The following is a 22,437-nucleotide window of genomic DNA, read 5'->3' as shown; positions in this document are numbered from 1 at the left end:
ATCAGTTGGCTGTTCTCTCTGTACCAGCAGGTTACACTGACAGCTAAAAGACACAATCCTGTGGATTTATTAATATGGATAGATGTGACAGTCACACACAGCATTCATTTGGCCACCGCTACCCTCCGGGGAAAAAGGATCATTAGTGCTTTTCATGTCAAGTGTGCTCTCATGAAACTCATCCTATTCTCAACTGCAGAAAAAACGCATACAGTTTTGCATTCACAGTAGACAGGCCCGACTGTAGGTTTTTAAAGAGGATAGGAAGGGCCATGGGATGGAGAAGGTCTCATTGCTTGTGGCCTGCTGGCATACTCATAAATGTTTGAAGGAAAGGGAATTTGAGCCTGGTTGTGAAAACCAGCAGATCAGTTTTCTTGCTTAATGAAAGAGAAGAAAGAGAGATGTCAATGTAGCTGGCCCCTGCTACTCCCACAAGAGCTGTATGGCAACCCATTGAAGTTCACATCATAAAAAGTAGCATTAAAACAAGCAGCAGACATGAGAGTATAATTTTTCACCATTATGTTCTAGGAAATGCACGAAAAAAAGCATTTCAACATTTCCCCATCTTAAAACCCTCTCCATGCCAGCCTTTAGGAAAGGCAATCGTTCATCTGGAGAAGGATAAAGCAGCCTGCGATGGCGGGGTTTCAATAAAGCTTGCAATGTGAACAGATGGCTTTGATTAATGCGCAGGCTCCAGACAGGATCTCCCTAGATGCCTTCTATTTCCTAAATGAGACATTTGTGTGCAAATGTATTGTTTGTCAAGTTGTCACCAGTAACTCCAGTAATTAATGTGAAAGTTCGGTGCGTAAGCAAAAGAAGTGGCAAAGGTTTACACTCCCTCACCATTTTCTCTGACTCAGGTTGAACACGTCCGTCCTTACATTGGCCTAATTTCTTCAGCTTTCTCTATGATATTGTACTTCTCTAAATCCTCCTCTCCTGTTGTCACTGTAATCCCCACTTCGTGATTTAGTGCTGCCCTGTCATTCCATGATGTACTGTGCGACACACTCTTCATCCCGACACCTTCACTAAACTTGAGCGATCCTGAATATGTATTCATGTTTGACAAAGACAGAGAGACAAAGACCATAACCATGGTAATAAAACATCTCCAAGGCAAAATTCAGCTCACTGATTTGGAAATGGATGCTAAAATATGCAAAAGATGCTAAAAAAGAATTCTTGCATCTATCCCTTAAATATCTAACTGCAGGCACAGACGTCCTTGTTTAACAGTTCAGGAATCTCAGATTATCTCAGATTCTTCTATCTGCATCTGTGGGCTTTGAAAGTCAAACAATGTGAGATCCATTGGCTTATCTGACTTAGTATTATTGCAGAGAGAGTCATCACAAAGTATCAGATAACAGGAGAGACTTGTTATTGTCATCCCTCATTAAAATATGACCATATTTGAGGTGACTGCTAGTTTCAGGGAAATGAGCAAAACAATCAAGTCCTGAGCTATAAAAAAAAAGTTTTGTGTACAAAACTCTAACAAATGAACATTTAATAAGATCACTTTCAGTACATTCAGTTATACAATGTTACACAATGCCAAACACACACACACATGTGCGTGTGTATTATGGCTCTTATGACTACTGACATAAATAAAATAAAATAAAATAAATAACTGTGAAGAAAACGTAAATATTACAGTGTACCTACATTCATATAAAACAGTTTTGAGAGGGTTTCTACATAAAGACTGCACATAACACTATAACAATACTTGACTGAAGTCCTAAAAAAAAATCAAGATTATGAAAACCATAAATAAATAAATAAATCTCACATAGCTGATATTTAACCTAACAGCTGCTTTTAACAGATGCAACAAAATGACTTTTTTTCTACCCTACCTGCTTAACATAAGGTGGTTATCATTGCTAATTATCAACATCATCGTGTCATGCAAAACACTGATCATCCAAGCAATCATGACACCCTGTTGACGAGCAGAATATGAGAATGGAGAATAAAAGTCTTTCAAAGCAAAATGTCCTAAAACCTTATTGCCATACAAAAGATTGGCAGAAGCACTTGGCATGTTATGTGTCTTAGGAGTTTATCACAGTAGTTAATGAACAGGAGTCTGGAGACAGTAGTAAATACATGTGACATTGTTTCTTGAGAGATGTTTCTGTTGCATTCATATGTTCGGTCGGCAGGTACAGAAGTTTGGGGATTCATGGGCAGTGACGCATAATAATTCTTAATGTGTCAGAGTTTATGTTAAGGTCCAACATGACCATGACAATAAAGGCATTTTAATTGTTTGAAAAAGATAGTGCCTTGGAGTTTTCTTGTGATTTTAAATGTTTACATGTATCCCTATCCAAAGAACCCCTGTAAAAACTCAATCTGAGTCCTGATAGAAGCCTTACATTTTTTGAACCATATAATACATATCCTGAATGGGATAGCTAAGAGGCAATATATCATCATCAGATGGGACACTGCAGTATTGACTTATTATTATCAGCTTTGGTGCTATTATGCTTCCATTATAATTTTTAAAAAAAAATCCTGTTTGGTTAAATAGATAGATAATCATGATTGGGATATGAAGATTCATATCAAATAATCCCATTAGGTCAAATAACACTTTCACAGGAATATGAGTTTATACTGGGTATGCTTTCAGAACCAACAGATCCACAGAGGATGCCATATCCACTGCCCTCCACTCAGTCTTCACACACCTGGAGAATAAGAACAGCTACAGCAGAATGCTGTTTGTTGATTTCAGCTCAGCATTCAATACAATCTCACGCGTGAAGTTCATTTGGAAAACTGAACACTCTGGGCTTGAGTGCTACACTCGACAATTGAATATTGGCTTCCACACAAACAGACCCCAGACAGTTCAAAAGATCAAAGCTTACAGAAGCATACGTTGCCATACCAGCAGACTACAGAGCAGCGTCTTTCCCCAGGCTCTGAGACTCCCCAATTCATTGTTCCACACCCCTATTCCCTCCAAAAATAGTTTTGCATTAATGTCAATGTTTTTGCTTTTGTATTGTTTTTCTCCTTTGTGGCACGAAGGAGTTTAAACTAAATTTCATTTTGCAGTCAGTTTTGTAAAATGACAAATAAATTAACCTTGATACCTTGAATACTGTGTGCATGTAAACATACCCAGGATGTGTTTGTAGTTAGAGGTAGCTTCCCCAAACTAAATGCAGATCAATTTACACTTCTACTCTTTTTATGACTATAAGAGAAACTGTCTCACTTTAACTGTCCACATTTGCTTTCTCAGATTTGCACGAAGCATTTCTACAGGCAGCAGTTACGTTATTTTATAGGCTACTTTGTGAAGACATAACGACATAATGGGACACATTGAGCTTTGTCTCAGGAGAGTACAGTCAGGACTACAGTCCCCTTGGTCTTCTTCAGGAGGTCCACAGCTTCAGAGTGAGTCACGCCCTCTAGACAGTGTCCGTTCACAGCAATTATCTGATCTCCTCGCTTCAGCCTGCCGTCTTCTACGGCTGCCCCCTGCAGAGCACAAAGACTAGCTCATCAACATGTGCAGATCAGAGATCACAAGCTGTTTTCATCAGTATCACAACATTGAGAGATGCAAAAGAAACAAAAACAATCCTGTAATAACCATAAAGGAAATGAAAGAAAGCAGTGAATGGTCGTGCTTGCAATTATTTTTGTTTTGTTTGGTCCTATCTTAAGATCACCAGTTAACACTGCTCTGTGGGTGGGTTTGGCAGTTTCAAAGCAAGACATATGGACTTTTCATGAACTTTGGCCCTTTAGTATGTACATTATATAAATCAGCAAAATTGAAGTACAGTCTGATGTGTTGATCAATAATGGGCACCCATAATATTAAACATTTTTATTATTACTCGATCACCAGCTGTTAAAAACCTAAAGCCTTTTGCAGTTTTTACTCGTGGCTTCCTACCTTTGCATTCTCTTTTCATATATTAAAACTCTGCCAGTATAACTGAACCCCTTGCTGTGCTGAGATTAAATTTATGAATCCCAGGATCGACTGGAAAAGACTTCTCCCTGGAGTGCATCCTCTCACCTTGTTGAAGACGGTTTTGATGTAAATCGGCAGGTCTCCATGAGGGCTGCCGAACCCTCCTACGATGCTGAAGCCCAGGCCTGTTGAGCCTCTCTCTAGGGTGATGGTCTTATACATGCGAGCACTGTGGGAATAGAAGGCAAAACAACGTGTTGCTGGGCATGCTAGTGTGTAGTTTTGTGAGCAAGCGTTGAACTCCCCTGCACTGAAATAGGCAGTGTGTTTGTGTGCGTAAAAAGAGGCATCTCATCTCACCAGGACAGACAAAAGGTGAGAAAAAAGAGATGAATTTCTAATGTGCTGCATGGGTAAATGTGATGAATCCCAGAATATTGTATAGTTTTGTCTGAGGTGAAATGCAAAGTTCCTTAACCTTGGGGCTGGGTTGCCAGTTATTCATAGGGGGTTGCAGCAGATTTAAGGCTGCTATGCGGATGTCTCTTGAATAAAAAATAAGCTAGGGTTACAAATAATTACTTGTACTTAGGTAATGAAAGTACTTTTGTCACCAGATTCTGAAATTTTCAAGTCTCAAATGTGTTATTTAGTGACAAACTGCCAAGAAACCCAAAGTGTGATTTTTGCAATTAAATCAAGAAAGAAATTGGTCTTTTGTATTTTAGCTGAAAACTGCCTTAAAATTAAGCCGATAAAGCTCAATCGACTGATTGTCCCAGTTCTTCTCACACAGCGTCTGCACCTCCTCATTAATGTCAAGGGGACCGGGTTCTGCCTTTGTCCTTATTCAGTGAATATATCAGGAGGGTACCAAAGTAATCCTATGACAGCAGGAGACTGTCAGGAAACTGATTCTCACCGCTGGTTGTTATGAAAGCGGGGCAGGCTGCTGGGCTGGCATGATGACTGGGCATGGACATCATTGTGGTCCTTAGTGCTGACCCCAGCAGAACCTGCTACCACCTAGATACACACACAAACACACACACACAATATAATTAAAACATAAATCATTTTGATGTTTTAGGTCCATCACTACACACTATACACATGACAAGAACAAGTTAAAAAACAGTGTCAAATAAGTTTTAGAAACACTGTTGTCTTAAAATTACAGTGTCGTCTTGCTAAGTTTTCACAAAAGTACTAATGACCTAGAGGAAGCAGGTTATGGTGCATAACTCCCTCTCTCTGAGAACACTGAAGTAAAACCTGCTGATGTCATGGCAGCTCAGTGCCTCACAGGCATTATAGATTAACTACTGCATGTCACACTGCGACATCACCTGCAGACTGATGGCTCCGGTGGCGTTCTTCAGCAAGAGTCCAGCTTGAACATGAGTCATTCCCTCCAAGGACACGTCATCGATGCTGAGGATCTGGTCTCCTGTCTGATTGTCACACACAAACAAAAACTTTTACTTTTATATTTGCAAGGACATTTTTATTGACTTCCTGAACATTAACTCCCTGGAGACGTACCTCAGCATTAACTCACACTGTTACATAACTAACATTCTTTTCCTTTCTCAGATTTTACAAGGCCTTCATTTCTTTTTGTGTTTTGGGGCATTTAACTAGAATGGCACTCAGAAGATCCACGCACTACTCCCTGAGAAATAAACAAAACTGTCGGGAAAAAAAGCGACTGAGAGAAAATTCCTGGACCTGTCCATTTATTTGGATCTGCACCACAAGTGAATGAGGTTTATTCTGAACTGAGACCCATCGTCCATCAGAGTTTCATGGAAATCCATTGAGTAGTTTTTGTGTAATTCCTGCAGAAAGACCAACTAACCAATCAACAAATTAACAAACGGACACGGGTGAAAACATAACCTCTTCGCAAATATGCTAATAAATATGTATCAGAGTGTGCAGCTTACACAGTCATAATTCAAATATTAACCCTAAAATGAGATCATTAGCATTACATTTAAATAAAAAGTTAACCTTGGTGGGGACTAATTGTTTTTTAACCTAGACAGGAGGTTACAAACCATGTGATGATAATGACAGATTTGTCCCCACAATGTAATGAACACACATAATGAACACAATAAGCACACACACAGGCATATATTCATCACCACTCCCCACCTGTAATTGCTGTGTTTTGGCAGCCAGTCCGTCGGCATCCATGGTAGCGATAAAAAGTGGTACGTTCCCATGAGGGCTGCCCACTCCTCCTGCTACAGTGATGCCCAGGGAGTCACGTGGACCCTTTGGTGATACAACACACACATTATAAGATAAGATATACTTTTACCAATAACACAGTAATATTGTATGTAAGACAATGCCATTGTATCACATGACACCAATACCTAATGTTATTATATATATGAATATTTCTAATTTGGACTTTAGAGGAAAAAGAACAAAAGCTATAAGGAGTCACAACCAAATACCAACTTTCTCAATTTCTTTCTTATCATTTTAAAATGTAATGTGTTACCTTTTGTATTATTACTTTTCTGATACTTTTCTTGTCTTGAAATGCTGTGGGAGGAGAAAGAGATACATGTTTGCACAACCAGCCCAAAGAACAGCATTCCTCTCACTAAAAAAAATGTTAAAGTGTCAATGATTAAAGCCTTACTAATAAAAACTTTTATATATATACAGTATGTTTTTGATGAGCACTCACAGGAGCGCCCTGTTTTGTTATCTGTCTCCCTCTGGTGGCCGAAGGATGCATCACTTGAAGGGGTAAGGGTGGAACAGTCGGAGTCTTCGCCCTGGATAAAACAAAACTTAAAGTACTCCTAAGTTCACAAAGTGCTGTTGTTAAAAAAGTGCAAAAGTTTGATAGTTGAACTACAGGCTATATTAAAATGAATAAGCTGATCTAAGAAAGTGTGGTCTCTCAATACAATAGAAAAAATAGATAATTTAAAGAAGAGGTGAACTTAACACCTAACATTCTACATTGTCATATTTTCTTTGATGGCCTGTCATGGGTTGGACACAGACAGCCATGGGGAACAGTTTACCTGGCTCCGCTGTGAGTACTGCAGCCCGGCTTTAAAACGAGCCACCTCCAGGTGGACCGTGCCACTGCAACTCTGTGAGCAAAGTGACACGTCTCACATAAGATGATGAATCCATAAAAAAATGTAAAACCCTTTACTGATTAGTTTAGTTTTAGACTTTGAATGTCTAAGTGTCAACGTGTCAGACCTGTAGAAGCTTCTGCGCATGTTCCATTGTTGCTGCACGGACATCCTCCCCGTTGATTGACAGGATCTGGTCACCTAGCAACAAACTGCCATCTGAATCTGCTACGCCTCCTCTGATGATATCTGACACAAAGATGCCCGTGTCATTACTGTCGGAGGAAAACAGAGGTCAAAAACGGTGTCTGTTCCACGCTTATAGGATGAATTATGCAAACCTGTAAGCCTGCTGTTTTGCATAGCGTCACACTTGATTGTTTAAATACATAAACCTGCACGGAAATCTGCACCGAAACTCTAATAATAAATAATGTGTCCCGTGTCTTTGCTGCAGTGTGACCCTACGCCCTGGTTCTGTAACCTCTATGGTGATTATTGGATGCTGTAACGGTGTGTGATTTCATTATGTGTCTATCACACATTATTTTCACAATAATGATCGCTGTTGCTACAGAGTCCCTGACCTCTAACTTGGTGATGGCCTCACAGTTTCGAGAACACTCCACTACCTTTACACTATTGTTGTTGCCAAAGACACTCCATCACTATAAACCCTTGACAAAAACCTTGGTAACACATACAGTAAATAATAAATAACTGGTTAAGATTATTTTTTCTCTCTGAACTAGGGCAGTTAATAATGAGCGAGAATAACCACATTACTTTTTTCAAAAAAAAATTGAGAGAATGAAAGTGCCTCTGAAGTTTATAAAAGTTAATGATACCATCTGATGCTAAAAAAATAATAAATTGCAAATATGATAGATTCTGGCATTTTTTTGGACTATTTTTGCCTCACCAAATGAAAGTAGGGCTTCAAAGTCTTTTTGATATTTTGAAATGAAGAACAGAAGTAAGTTTTATATGTGAAGCATGACTAAATTCTGCCTGCAAATTTGGTTCAGGTCTGAAAAGACCATAGTGAACCTGTTTGGTAAGCTTTGGTTGGTTCAGAGGCTGCATCAACAGAGGTACATGAAAATAACACCGTGAGCCTCCTGATTAGCCTTAAACAAACTGACAGAAGGTTGGCAAGTGTTCTTTTTCACTGAAACTATAAAGACATTCTGGCAACACTGGCACTCTGACAGGCAGATACAAGTGGATTCTGTCTGAATTTCAGGTAAGAAATGGCCCATCTGTTTGCGTAACAACTTGCTTTTATGGCCAACCCATTTCTCACCTATTTCTCATCTTTGGTGCAAGAATTGAAATGGCAAATGGACTGCACTTAAATAGCGCTTTTCTACCTTAATGGACAAAGTGCTTTAAAATTGGACACACACACACACACACACACACACACACACACTCATCAGGAACAACTTATGGTTCAATGTCTTGGGATACAAGGACACTGTGAAATGTGGACATAATTTTAATGCCTTGAATTCGACATTATGGCGATCTTGGTTTTTGGAGTGCATTTGGATGAGATAGTGAAGATGAGGAGGATACTGATTGGATCTGACAGAGAACACTAGGACATGGCGTAGTAGAGACTTGTCAATTACAAGATAGCCACGCCCTTAAACATACCCTGCTATTTTGTCTTTTTAACTATAAATGGGACCATTATTTATGAAATGAACATCATCCTGTGTTGAAGAAGACTGAAAACTAGCAACTGAGACCGTAAACCCATTAGGAAACTCTTCACTGAGGTAAAAATACATACAATTGGACTTCATTTTGCAACCTAGGAATCTCCCCCTGCTGGCCTTTGGGAAAACATGCAGGTTTGAGACACTTTTGCCATTCACTTCACTTTTCCAACCTGGAAACTCCGTCCATATTTTATACAATCAGTAGTTTGACTTCTGTTAAATTCAGAACACAAGGCTGCTTGTTACCGTCATCATCAACCTCCTCCAGTGATTTGACTTTCAGTGAGTGCTTTCTAAATTTATATCCCATCTAGGATTTGAACTACAATGTCCCATGTTATTAAACCTATAGTACTGTAAGATATGCTAAATCATGTAAATAACTGCCATTCTCATTTTTAAATCAACGTTATGAATGTACCTCTTCCCCACAGTGGTGAACCCCAGCCCCTCTCCATGACGAGGCCTCATCTCCAGGCTGAAGACGTCCCACAGGTCCTCCTCCCTGTAGGCCTCCTGGTGCCTGAAGACACACAGGCAAACGCGCTTGGTGGTGAGCCGCAGCACGCCAATGGCCTCATCGTGAGTGGCCTGCCTCAGGTCGATACCGTTTACCTGGGAGGAAGTGAGAAAGATGGAAGCAGGCCATAGTTGGATGAAGGGGGTTAGGAGAGACTGGAGCAAATGTATTTGTGTATCACAAACAACAGATTCCAAGGAGTTATTTATCATGATTAATGGATACATTAAGGGCCATGGCATCAATCTACAAGCATGGCATAGCTTTGAACTACCAATGCTTTCTGCTGCTCTGTATGATTTGTACACGGCGCACGCTGCTGCATGCTGATTTTGGTGTTATTTCCGTATCTTATTTTCTTGGGTTTGTACTTCTGAACCTGCCAATTTGTTGGTTTTGAATTACTTGACTGACTAACAGTGGCACATGTACAGCACTTCGTTCAAATATGAATCTCTTTTTGGGCTTGTTCCTTCTTGTCTGTGTACATATGCACATGTTTAAAAAAAAACTAAATCAATATGAGCTGTTCTCTCACGATATTCTACAGATGTAGGTCCCTGGATTTAGAACAGAATTACATTTCTTGAATGATGTACAGAATGGCCTGAAATTGTCAGGGCTGATTACAATGAGCCACTTTAAGTCAATTTCAAAGGATCGAGAAAACAGCACCCTGGGTCAGTGTGATTCCTCCTAAACTTTCTCTGAAATCGCTTGAGAAAATTGTTCCCGTTTGTGTATCATAATTGGATTTTTGTCCTTGACCTTGCACATTAACTGGACATTGTGTTGTAGTGTGTTTGTGTTGTTAGTGTTTATTGTTGCCAAAATTACACTGCCGTTTTGGCATGGTCACTCTTGAAAAAAAAAACTTATCCCTGTTAATATTTGATTTCCCTGCTGGTCAAAACTGGGCAATTAAATGACATTTGCAATATTTTAGAATTGGAGACACGTGACATTCAGCGGACAGTAATCACATAAAGATACATGCAATGGCCAAACCCAACATTCATGTTCATGCAAAAATAGGTCTCTGTTGCTGGGGTGGGAAACAACATGAAAGTGTAATAGAGCAATGGCATTGGAGTTGCAATGTGATTTATGATATAACTACAGTGGAATGGCATATTATTACAACAGCCTAAGTCATATTGATATATAATAATACCTCTAATATCTGGTCTCCCGCCTGCAGCCTTCCATCCCTCTGTGCTGCTCCTCCATCATTTACTTCATGGATAATTACTGCCCCCTGGTGGAAATATAAGAAATCACTCTTACTATTACAGAGTCAAATCCACTTGAATTGAATCAATATTCTACTACTTAGTATTTCAGACAACATGCACTGAAACATAAGAAGTTGTTTCCACAATACTGCACCACCACTCTCACTGTCAATGCCTGTGCAGATGCATTACACAAACTCCTGCTGCCTAATTTGATGCTGCACATCTCGATTATTAAGAATGACTCAAAAATGATTAACAACAAAATGAAATGCTGATGTCAAACATCAATTGGCTGCCCTCACCAGCAGAGTGTCGTATCCTCCTACGATGCTGAGGCCCAGGCCTAAATTCTCTTTACATATCTCTATAGTGGACTCCCTGCCAGCCACAACTGGGCAGCTCAGGGGGTCAGAAGGTGTTGGGGCTGATCCTAGCAAATCAGATCGCCCCTTGGGACAGGTCTGCACAGTATCGATGGATGAAGAGGAGGAGGAGGCAGCAGGGAGTGTTAAGGAGGAAGCAGGAGAGAGAGAGGAGGGATGGGAAAGAGATGCTGGCAGAGGTAAAGAAGAAGAGGAGGAGAGACTCTTGGAGCGGCTGATAGAGAGCTTGACAGTGACCCGGTGTTTGAGAATCAAACTGGACACCTGAATAAAGAGAAGACAGGTGAGTCATAAATTATTAAATCATCTTGACACTTGACCTTGAATTGCATTCTGTGTGTGTGTGTGTGTGTGTGTGTGTGTGTGTTTCTACCTTGTCAACAGACAGTCCTGCCACAGGTTCATCACCCACTGTCATGATTCTGTCTCCAACCTTTATTCTGCCATCCTGCACACACACAGAAACATGAATAAAAGATGGCACAAAAGTAAAATGCATGACAATATATGTAACAGAAGGATGGAGAGGAAATGAGATTAAAAATCAAACACACCCTCTGGACAAATATCTGAATAACTGCAGCCTGGGGCCCTACATGAAAGCTTATTAGTGCATGACGACATCAGTTTTAAACATGGAGACCGTCATCTCAGAGTTAATCTGGTTTGAATTTTGCCAGAAATACCAAGAGACCAAAGCCACTGCATCGCAGTTTACAGCTGCATATATAGTACAGCCTCTTTATTCTGATGGATTATTGATCCTCCAAATTACAGTCAAGCTGTTAAGGTTTGATAGATGCTAAAAACAGCTGAAATTACATGCAGCCTGTGTGCTGAAATAAATCCAAAGCAACAATTAGGAGGACGTCCGCTGCGATGAAGGCTAAAGTCACTGAGATGATTCTACTCGTAAGAAAAATACAAAACAAAATCAATATCCTGAGAATACGGAATAATAAAAAATCAATAGAAATAATAATGCTTGAGGTAAAAAAATGAAGCAAAGGTTATTTTGGAAATGTATTTTCTAATCTCTTGTGAGATAAATAGAGAGAGGTTGGGATAAAATGCAGTGGTGAACTGTTTACATGAGTATTCCTATTTTATTCTACTTGATACTTCTACTTGACTCTTTTTTACTCGTTACAGTGACAGATATAGTTTAGAGATGATTCATATGAAACATATGACCACCTTATTAAAAAATTATGCATTTTTATGGATTTAACTAGCCAACAATCAATACAGTGGTTTAAATTGGCTCCACTTTACCTGGTTATAACATTAAAAGCTGCTCAGACCTTAATGCGTCAGTAATAAAAAAAATAATCCAATAATATTATATAACACTCTGACAAGAGCCAATCCACTTCCTTCAAGTACATTTCAATATTTTAGTACTTTTAATAACGTTATAGCCCGACTTCTTCTTCATAATAAATGAAGAAATTGCGATTTATGCACATTACATACGACAGAGAACAAATGGCAGCAAAGTGGTTGAGATGCAGTAATAGGGCGCGGGCTACATAAAGCATTCAAATTCCTATAAAGAAAACATTTTTGTGTCATTGACAAAGATGTTGAAGATTATGATGATGCTACTGATGATGTCACACCTTACTGGCAGTGCCGTGCTGGATCAGGGACCTGACCACCACTCCTTCCTTGGACTCCTCCTCCGCCAGGCAGAGGCCGAGACCTACGTGATCCTGCAGGGAGATTGGAAAACTAGAATTATCACGCAGCTGTATGCCTCTACCAACCAATCAAATTGCAGTTTACGTCAATGTTTTGATTTTAAAGGAACAATGTATTTAATATTGATAATGTTTATAAGTATATTTTTTTTTAAGTGTATTTTTTTGGGGGGAAATGGAAGTAACAGTATGCCTGTATGATGATCCCAGTGATTAATTTCCAGTGAGAAACATGCCGTCTTCATTTAGAGACTATTCTTACAGAGGGGTACAGAGGACTGACAGAGAGCTTTGTCACGATACCCCACATAATCCCCAGAGGCTCAATATCAGCAAGACAGATGAGCTTGTGGTGAACTACCAGAGGGACAGGAGACCCCCCCGTCCTGGTTGACAAGTACCCTGTGGTCTAAATCAATTAAAAAAACAGACCGGACTCATGAAACTGAAGCCCTCTTCAGGACAGAGTTGACTGTACTTGGGACTTGTTCCTCATCTGAGTGGAGGCTCTAAGGATAGAGATTGTGAAGCCCCTTGAGGCAAACGTTTATTTTGATACAAAGATATTAAAAAAATTGATCCGACTTGACTTTGTTAAACTTTGTTATTCTTGTTCTGCTGTATGTCAATTACTTTGTAAGTTGGAGCCATGACAGTAGACGACATTCAAATTAGAATGTTGAGGCAACAAAAGCTACACGTTCTGAGAGGTGGATGCTTCACACACATATTCAACCCAGCAGTGCAGAAAATCTTTACCACAGCTTCAAGGTTAGTGTCACTAATTCAGTACCCGACCAAATGTGAAACATAGTCACAATTTCCCCTTTTGTGTCTTTTACGTCAAGAATTTTCATTCTTGAGTTATAGACATGCCATAGACATGTTTTGTGAGGTCACAGTGATCTTGACCTTTGGCCAGCAAATTGTAATCAGTTCATCATTGAGTCAAAATCTGAACTCCATCTTTGAACCAAGACTTAGTGAAGCTAATAGCAGGGTTCTACATCAGTCTGTATTTGCTGTCATCTTCTCTGGTGTCACCACCGTTTTTACTCCAATATGTGGTCTGCTACCACTCAACCGGTTGCTTTAGATGTTACATATGTGCTGCTGGAAGTCTGACATTGGTTAATGCCAAGATTTACTGAAGCTGCTGCACCTGAGGCAGGATGATGTGCTGGGTGTCTCTGGATAATCCTCCAGGCTCTGCAGAGTCTGTCTGGGAGTCGACCGTGTCCTCATACTCTGTTCTTGATCCCTGTGCCATTTGACCCAGAGCCGCTTTATTCCTAATAAAACAAAACCAAATCTGGTATCATCCTGAAGCTGGTTATGAACACCTATAGTTTGGGAAAGATTTAAATGCCACCAGGAATGCACTCGGCATGTCCTACCTGATGAGAATGATCTTGACTTTAGATGGAGCGTTATTGATGATGGTGGAGGCATTTTGGTGGCTTCGACCGTACAAGATCTGACCGTTGATCTAGAAGAAAAATCACGTCATGTACTATCTCATCCCATCCATCTCCACATTAATCTGCCATCTTCTGTCATCTCCTTCTACCTCCCCTCCCCCTCTCAGCCACTCCTCTGCCACCATTTTGCTCATCATCTTTATTACACGGTTGCTCATTGCAAGAATCCAGCCCAGACCCAGCCATCCTTCAATGGTAATTTGTGTGATAAATGTACTGTGCAGGTACTCATCCATGCATCCTACCCACAACCCACTGCTCTCCTTTTGCTGCCCTCAATTTTGTCTCTCTCTCGGACTCTGACCCTTCTTGGCCCCTAAAAACCCTCCCATCTGTTTTTCTCCAAAGTGATTTTCCCTCACTGTCCCCATTCACTGACCCCCTTACCTCCAGTATCTCGTCTCCAACACATATCCTCCCGTCTAAACCAGCAGGTCCTTCAGGGTCTATATCTGCCACGTAGACACTCATGCGGGCCCTGGAACCATCCTTGTTTCCAGCGAGGCTGATTCCTAGGCCCTGAGCTGCGGGGTCCTTCTCCAGCTCAAACATATGGAGCTTCCCGGACAAGCTGCCATATCGCTGAAGCATTTTCTCTAGGAGAGACAGAGTTAACAAACAGGAGGCTGTTAGGAGGAGGATATGATGGCTGAGCCAAAAAAAGTGCGGAAGGCTACATGTAATGACTGACACTTCATGTGGAGGGAAAGCATTACACCCTGGAGGAGCTTGTGTGAGTGTGTGTTGCTGCAATTTGTCTGGAAGGGATGATGTCAGTCACGTTAAGGGAAAGGTGAAGGATGTCTGTATAATGAACATACAGTACACGCTTGTGTGAGTGTGTGCGTATGTACTGTATCACCAAAATCGATAAAGTATGTGTGTGAGTGTGGGTTTCTGAGTGCTTGGTGATTTATCTGTGTGAGCATGTCTATATCCAGGCGTAGTCTTGTGCATATGCACTCAAAAATTTGCATGATTCAGATTTACATGTGTGCAAATAACTATGGTCACATAGACTTCCTCTTTTTCTTCTTCTTCTTCAAGAGTTTCACACTATTTCACTGATCTGCGGGAGGTGATACCATGCCAACATAACAGCACGCCAACAAAGGCAGTGAAGAAAGAGCCTGCTAGCTAGCAAACGTGGATCTAAAAAATGCAGGTTTCAAACTTTTCATAAAAATCGGCTTTGAAAATGTTCTGTGAGGACAGAAATAAATCACAACACATTTGTTAGACCTCAAGGATTCACACAGTAGATTTTGATGAGTATCGCTGAACATAAACAGAAACTTTGTTTGTTTACACGAAAACTCCAGAGCGCACCTTTAATACTGTATGTGCATTGAGTAAACCAAAGAATGGATACAGCTTGAATAACAGTGTTTTGTTTTGAAGAAACTTAAAGTCTCGATTCTCTCCCAGGACGAACTGTGCGTGCCTGGCCAACTGGCTTCAGATGAGAATGGCATGAAAATAACTTGCTCATACAGCTCTTGGTGGATTACATATTATATAGCTTTCAATTAAGGTTGAGGAAGTACTCGAATGAAACGAGTATCAAGTACAGATAATGTAACATTTAGGAGTGTGAGTAAGAAGTAAAATGAGTCAATATCTGTAACTGGGTGATGGAAATCCTCATGGGGTAGCTTACTGAAGTTTCTTCTTTAAAGTTCATCACAGACTTCTTCTGTTAATACTTCTCCTACTCTTACAAACATTCATGATCTGAAACTCAATTCTAAGACTGTTCTGTAAAGTTTTTTGTTTTTTTTAAATAGAGGGGACTAGAGGGATTATGAGATAAAATAAGGTCATATTTGAACTCCATACTGCATTAAGTGCAATGGTGAATTTCATGATTAGCTACAAGATGATTTTCAAGCATCCTCCGACTTAAAGAAGTTGTTTTGTTTTGTTTTTATATGTCATATGTGTACGTAACGTACGTGTGTATGTGATTAATGTTCAGTCTGTAATAAAAAATGAAAAACATATTAATAAAACAAAGTTAACTTTCAGCTAACCCCACCCACATGTGTGTTAAGCACCATCTACTCCCTTTAAGCCACACCCAATGTGCACCCAGGTACAAATAACGGTGTACCCTATTTTCAATAACGTGATATTTTGAAGAGTACATTATTCGAATGTGTGTGACAATTATGAAATTTTGTAGTGTTACAGCTTTTTGTCTTGTAATGGATGTGTACAGCAAAAAGTCTCAATGGGCCAGAGGGCATCCTGTGACCACAGTGTGACGCTGGCCACTTAACTAAAATTGCCACACAGCTCCTGTTCTGTTCCTGAGGGCTTTGGAAGATCCCTCTTTGCGCCTCTGTGACGTCTTTATGATGCTGACTTACTCCTGCCGGTGTCGTCCCCGTCCTCTGCTGCCGCTGTGATTGGTGTTGTGGCCGTTGTGGGGCTCCTCCGATCCATCCTATCTGGTGTCGGGGAAGGTACCTTGGGAGAAGTTTTTACATTATTGAACAGGCAGAGTTGGAGATGCCTCAGGGGTCCTTCAGGCATGAGTTGGACTACCCCTGGGGCTTGTTCAGTGCGCTTGATGTAGCAGTGGGAAAAACTGACGAACAGGATGAATTAATGAACACAGCTTTAATGTCAGCTAAAAATAACATGAAAGATGACCAGAATCATGCATTATTTTGTAACCAACTTACAAGTGCATGGCAAAATAACTTCAAAAGACTGTACTGTCTATTTAGAGAGTTATGCATCTCCACCAAAGAGAAAAACAAAGGGTTTAAACAAACAAGGTAGCTGCAAGGGACTTTGAACTACAAGGGTTCTATCTACAAATATGCACGTTAATTATGTTTTTGGAAGTTGGCTTAACGCAAATGCTAATGCAAGGCTGCTTTTAAGATGCCGCAGAACCACGATAACACGCACACATGCACACAAAAATGTACCAACCTTAAATGGGGTGGGAGTGAAGGGGTTTGTAGGGGAGAGACTAAGGAACAAACCACTGAGAGTCTCTGCTTCCTACGATCATGAGGGGAAACACAGATATAGTCCCGTACACATCACCATCAAAACAACAGTCTTCCCCTCAGAAAACCCTTAAGAGCTTTCTTTTTGGAATACCCTGTGGGTGTCCATGATTCATCTCTCTATATAAAATGCAGCGTATACATAACATTCTCTATATGCTACAGCCATACACAGCCAAACATCAGTGACCGTGTGGGAACAGAAACTGAGAAAAATGATTTCACAGCCTGTCATCTGTTCTAAAGAATCTAAAGCAGCGGTCACGACCTCAAAAAATACAAACAAGTAGCTGCTGCTCTTTGACTTTGTAGTGCCGTATACAATATACGTTCAGAGCACATCATATACTATCATTATCTCCACTTGTATCTATTAAAACAGAAGTGTGAAGCTGAAAGTATCTGTTGGGGCAGCGTTACCTTGCTGCTGTGTGAGTTGGACAGCGGTGCTGGAGTTAGTCTCTCGTGGTTGGGAAGTATAGGGGACTGTGGGCGAAACACAATGCAGAGTAGGCAGATGAATATCTGCGTATATGACTGTGAAACACAGATACTTTAAATGGTGTATCCAATGTGTTATGTTATGTGACACTAGATTTTCAGTCAGAGATACTTTTGCTCAATTTGCTTTGTGTCCGGAGGACATTTTATCGCTATGCTACAAACTCCCACGCTCAACATTGCTGAAACCTCTGATAGAGTTGTCCAGCAGAATGTACACTGCTGCTTCCCTTTGCATTAGTTCAGTACGGAGATTCAGTGAGAAAGAATCTGGAGCCTCAAGAGATGATAATGCTGTAAATTAAATGTATGCATACCTGCATATACATTGCAGTGCACAGTTGTAATATGCTATTTTTGGCTGTTTTCTGAGATGCGGTACCTGAGATCTCTGTTGTCCGGACTGGACCAGGAAGTCCACACAGTCTCCAGCCCTGCGGATGGCCTCTACTGCCTGCTCATGGCTGGCATCTCTGAGGTCCACACCACACACCTTGGACAAGTCAACACACAGCAGATAATGGACAAAAACATTTTTGTCCTCTGTTACATCATGATATAGCAAATAGGAATGTGTAATGTTGATAATTTCAGATATAACAGTAAAACAAACTACTGTGTCACTGGCAAACACTGTTGATGTTAACTGTCAAACATAATCCCACGCTACAAGTCGAATGATAGTTGATAATTTATACACCCCTGATGAAGTAAACGAATCACAATGTGTGTCAATCACATAATATGCTCCTTAAAAGATTTCACAAACTCTTTTGTGAGAGGTTTGGGAATACATTTATCTCTTTAAAAGGATCGCTTCCACTTTCAAAAAGAAATTTATTTCTGTGTGTGTTGCATCAAGAGTACTTGTATCCTGTCTTGTATGAGAAAAACTGAACTTTGAACCTTGGACCATCAGTAGATAATCAGTAGGAGTCAATGAATAAAATTGTCATCTTTCAATACAACAGAGACCACAAACAATACCAGATTACTGCACATGCCGCAAACACACACAATCCTGTTTTCACCACTTTTTGGTCTCTGTGCCACTCAGAGACTCTCATACAGTATAGACACACAAACACACACACTCTTGTTTCCCGCAATCTCTAATAAGTGTGTTTCCTCCCCTGTCTGTGCAACACACACACACGCACACACGCACATGCACGCACGCACACACACACACACACACACACACACACACACACACACACACACACACACACACACACTCAGGCACAAGTACGCACACACATACCTCTAGTATCCTGTCTCCGGTCCGGAGGGTGCCATTATGTGCTGCCGGGCTGTCGGGGCTGATGTGCTTGATGAAGACTCCCCTCATCATCTCTCCACTGCTCAGTCTCCGGCCCATGCCTCTGCCTCCCATTATGCTGATGCCCAGGGACTGGCCTGGTGCTCGGAACAGCCGCACGCTGGAGCACAAAGCAGGATACGAGGAACATTCACATATTGTAGAGCAGAAAATCCTCCGTACAGTACGGGTACAGTGATGATGAATGTACCTCTCCTGTATGCCTGATGAGGACCTACTCGGTTTGAAACATTACTGCATAAATGCTCAAGAAGGAGAATTAATCCAATGGGTGTGCTTTTTTTCCCCCTTTCAGTCTCCCTCTATCCGTTGCTTAGGGCTGCGGATAGAGTTTCAGAGATTAAGTCAAAACAATAGAATATTATACCTGCCAGGCAGAGATGCACAAAAGCTGGTCTATGCATGCAGTGCAGCTTATGTGATTTATCCAGGCGGGGATACAGTCATAAATGCGATAAATACGGGTTGTGAAAGTAGTCGCTCTCTCCAGGCCTAAGAAATATGAGCGTGTTGAGTCTGCGCTGTGCTGCTCTACCCCTGCTGTGAACATAACCTGAGCACACGAGGATTTTGTTAAGCCGTCGCTGGCTGAGAGAGGATAAAGGGCATCATGGGCAGAAAATGGAAAATCTGATCAAAATCTAATGACAGAAGAAAAGAAATGACATTGTTACCTACATCAGTGATCTACTAACCTTCTGGGTGGATCCCAAGTCACTATAATGTGAGAATGAAATTCCTCTTCTGCATCCTCTTTACCATCCACCTTTATCTCCACCCCCCGCTTTGGTGCTTTCCCATCAGCAGTGCTGCTCTCGTCCTTTTTCTCCTCCATAATCTGTCCATCTTCTTTTCCTTCCTCCTTCTTCTTGTGAGGTAGATATTTAGGAATCTGCCAACTGATGGTGAAAAAACATGCAAGTAGAAATAATTCTTCTATGAAAAAGCTGAAAAACTGTGCTTAAAATGCCATTTTCCTCAACAGTTAACTCTCTGTACATCAATGTTTTTATTTCATTATCTTCAGAACAAATATGCAGTTCAGTTAATAACACCGTAACTGATCAAATAGTGTTTTTTGTGTAGCTGCAACAATGTTGATTGATTAATGGTGGTTTATCAAGCGAAGAATGCCAGACATTCTTTCATTCCTGTCTCTCAGATGTGAAGATTTGCTGCTTTTCTCTGTTTTGTGTCACTGAAAATTTGATGTCTTTTGTTTCAGACTGTTGGTTGGAGAAAAAAAAAAAACACAAGACATCTGAAGACATCACTTTGAGCTCTGGAAAATTGTGACAAGCATTTTCCCCAATTTTCTGACGTTTTACAGTCTAACGAGCCAAGAAATAATCAGTTTATCAATCCTTAGTTCTCTGTTAAATAAACAGCATCCAACTGGATCACACTAGCAGAAGTGCTGTGGATAACAAGGTATCTTGGCGTGCTTTGTTATTTCTTCAATTCCTGACACACTGTGACACATCACCGCTAGCGACCTATATTGGCGGGCCTTGAGAAGATACACTGCTTTAGGTGCAAATAGCCCTGAAAGCACACATTTTCTGCCAGTGAGGTCGCAGTAAGTTGGTGTCTTTAATGTGTGTGTGTGTGTTAACACATATACAGTAGATCTGTATATATATATACAGTATACACACTGTATATATGTGTGTGTGTATGTGTGTGGAAGAAAGAGGTAGAGAAGGACAGAATTTTTCATGAATATATTTAACGGTGGAGGGCTGTAATAAGCCCATGGAGGTGAGTGATAGTGGTGCTATCTACGCAGCAGGAGCCTATAGCCAGTTAAGTTACAGAAGAGGGCAGAACAAATGGTTCCACCAGGGCTGAAAGAGAGCGGCCAGGAGAGGGGGATAGGACCGAGGCAGGGAGGAGGGAGAAAATGAGGTAAAGAGGAAAAAGACCAGAGGACGATGACTGAGGGAGGGTGAGATGAGAGACGGATGTAGACACAAAGAGTCAAGAGAGAAGCAGCAGAGAGAGAGAGAGAGAGACAAAGACAATGTACTGAAAGATAAGAGTGAAGAAAAGGGCTGCAGAGAGAAATGGAAGTGAGGGAGGGAGGAGAAAGGAAGAGGCACGGAGATGGAGCGAAAGCAGGGACAGACAGAAGCGAAACAATTCATTTTCGCTGACAGTCAGCACTGAGATCCATAAGCGAACAGCTAAATATAACTCAGGGATTCAACATTCAGAGAAGCCTTTTGCCTTTACCACGGAGAAGAATGGATAGGAGAAAATACGGACTGGAGGAGCCTCACGCTGAGCTGGCTGCACACTGAAACACATTGTTTCCTCATGGATACGGTTAATTAAAGCGTCAGATAATAACTCAGATCATTAGTGTGACTTAAGCTGCTGGGTAACTGAAATGTGTGATGTGTTACAGCAATAAAACCCCTGGTTGCTATAAAAAAATCAAAAGCCTGAGGATAACATTTTCAAAGAACTCACATCAGGCACAATGTATAGCTATTTCATAGTCCGAATTCTCTGCAGAAAACATATTAACGTGTAATAAAGCTGGAGCCTTGAAGTCTAATAAACCCTGAGACAGGTTTATCTTGCACTCTGGGGCCAGAGTACAGATTAGGTGACCATAAATAATAGGCTGAGACCTCTGGATCTTACATTACCTTGAGTCTGGGGCCGGGGTGATGGTCGGGCCTCTGAACGGAGCTTTAAATGAAGCAGAGGTCCTGCCTAACGCTGAATCTAGTGCTGCAGCCTTAAATTTGACTGAGGCCGAGTGTTTGAGTGCGGATGAAGCTGGAGCTGGAGCCGGAGTTGGAGCTTCAGCTCTGACCGGACTGGGGGATCTTGCAGGGGCCGGGGCCAGGTCCAAGGCAGGATCTGGAGACGGGTTCGGTGGGGTCGGTGAGGAGGGGGCGCTGTCTCCTGCGATGGATGCCAGAGGAGGTAAACACAGACGGGTTCGGTGCTCGTCCACCTGGTGGGCTGCGACATAGGTTATGCTGAGGGGAGGGGACCGTGGGATAAGAGATGTGGGGTCGGGGTGGAAATTAAATATTAATACGACTCAAATGCTCCCTTCATCACTGTTTTCACAGATACACAAAACAATGACTGATATGTTGACAAGGAACAAGACAAATTACAGTCTGGAATGGTTTCTATAAAGGACAGATGGATTATCACCTGTGCAAGTGAAGGAGAGGATAATGTTATGGTTTAAATATTCTGAACTGTAAGTATGAAGCTACAGCCAGCACTCCCTGAATCTGCCTACGAGCACCTCTAAAGCTCACCGATTAACATATTGTCTTGTTTGTGTAAAGAGACACTTCACCCCAAAATCATAACAACATATTTTCCATCGCCCCTGTTGTGTTTTTTTTTTTAACCATCTAGATTGTTTTGGTGTGAGCTGCTGAGTCTG

The 22,437-nt window shown here is 41.1% G+C and overlaps 1 protein-coding gene across 1 annotated transcript in view; it reads right to left on the bottom strand.

The window, feature by feature from the left end:
- Positions 1-3,381: 3,381 nt before the first annotated feature.
- Positions 3,382-22,437, bottom strand: part of LOC140995813 (multiple PDZ domain protein) — a 39,249-nt gene continuing 20,193 nt past the window's right edge. Inside the window, exons 20-43 of the mRNA XM_073465963.1 lie at positions 21,899-22,012; positions 21,674-21,856; positions 19,712-19,915; positions 18,939-19,116; positions 18,057-18,167; positions 17,594-17,659; positions 17,094-17,165; positions 16,520-16,619; positions 14,535-14,743; positions 14,064-14,155; positions 13,829-13,958; positions 11,337-11,411; positions 10,883-11,227; positions 10,517-10,600; positions 9,244-9,437; positions 7,220-7,367; positions 7,033-7,104; positions 6,687-6,804; positions 6,495-6,529; positions 6,137-6,259; positions 5,323-5,427; positions 4,896-4,999; positions 4,079-4,202; positions 3,382-3,528 (exon numbers count right to left, since the gene is read on the bottom strand). Of these exons, the coding sequence (XP_073322064.1) occupies positions 3,382-3,528; positions 4,079-4,202; positions 4,896-4,999; positions 5,323-5,427; positions 6,137-6,259; positions 6,495-6,529; positions 6,687-6,804; positions 7,033-7,104; positions 7,220-7,367; positions 9,244-9,437; positions 10,517-10,600; positions 10,883-11,227; positions 11,337-11,411; positions 13,829-13,958; positions 14,064-14,155; positions 14,535-14,743; positions 16,520-16,619; positions 17,094-17,165; positions 17,594-17,659; positions 18,057-18,167; positions 18,939-19,116; positions 19,712-19,915; positions 21,674-21,856; positions 21,899-22,012 (3,133 nt within the window). The remainder of the gene's footprint in view (positions 3,529-4,078; positions 4,203-4,895; positions 5,000-5,322; positions 5,428-6,136; positions 6,260-6,494; positions 6,530-6,686; positions 6,805-7,032; positions 7,105-7,219; positions 7,368-9,243; positions 9,438-10,516; positions 10,601-10,882; positions 11,228-11,336; positions 11,412-13,828; positions 13,959-14,063; positions 14,156-14,534; positions 14,744-16,519; positions 16,620-17,093; positions 17,166-17,593; positions 17,660-18,056; positions 18,168-18,938; positions 19,117-19,711; positions 19,916-21,673; positions 21,857-21,898; positions 22,013-22,437) is intronic.

This window comes from Pagrus major, chromosome 1 (assembly GCF_040436345.1).
Source record: "Pagrus major chromosome 1, Pma_NU_1.0".
Lineage (NCBI taxonomy): Eukaryota > Metazoa > Chordata > Actinopteri > Spariformes > Sparidae > Pagrus > Pagrus major.
The sequence above is the reverse complement of the archived record's forward strand: the minus strand, read 5'-3'. Positions and strand labels throughout refer to the sequence as shown.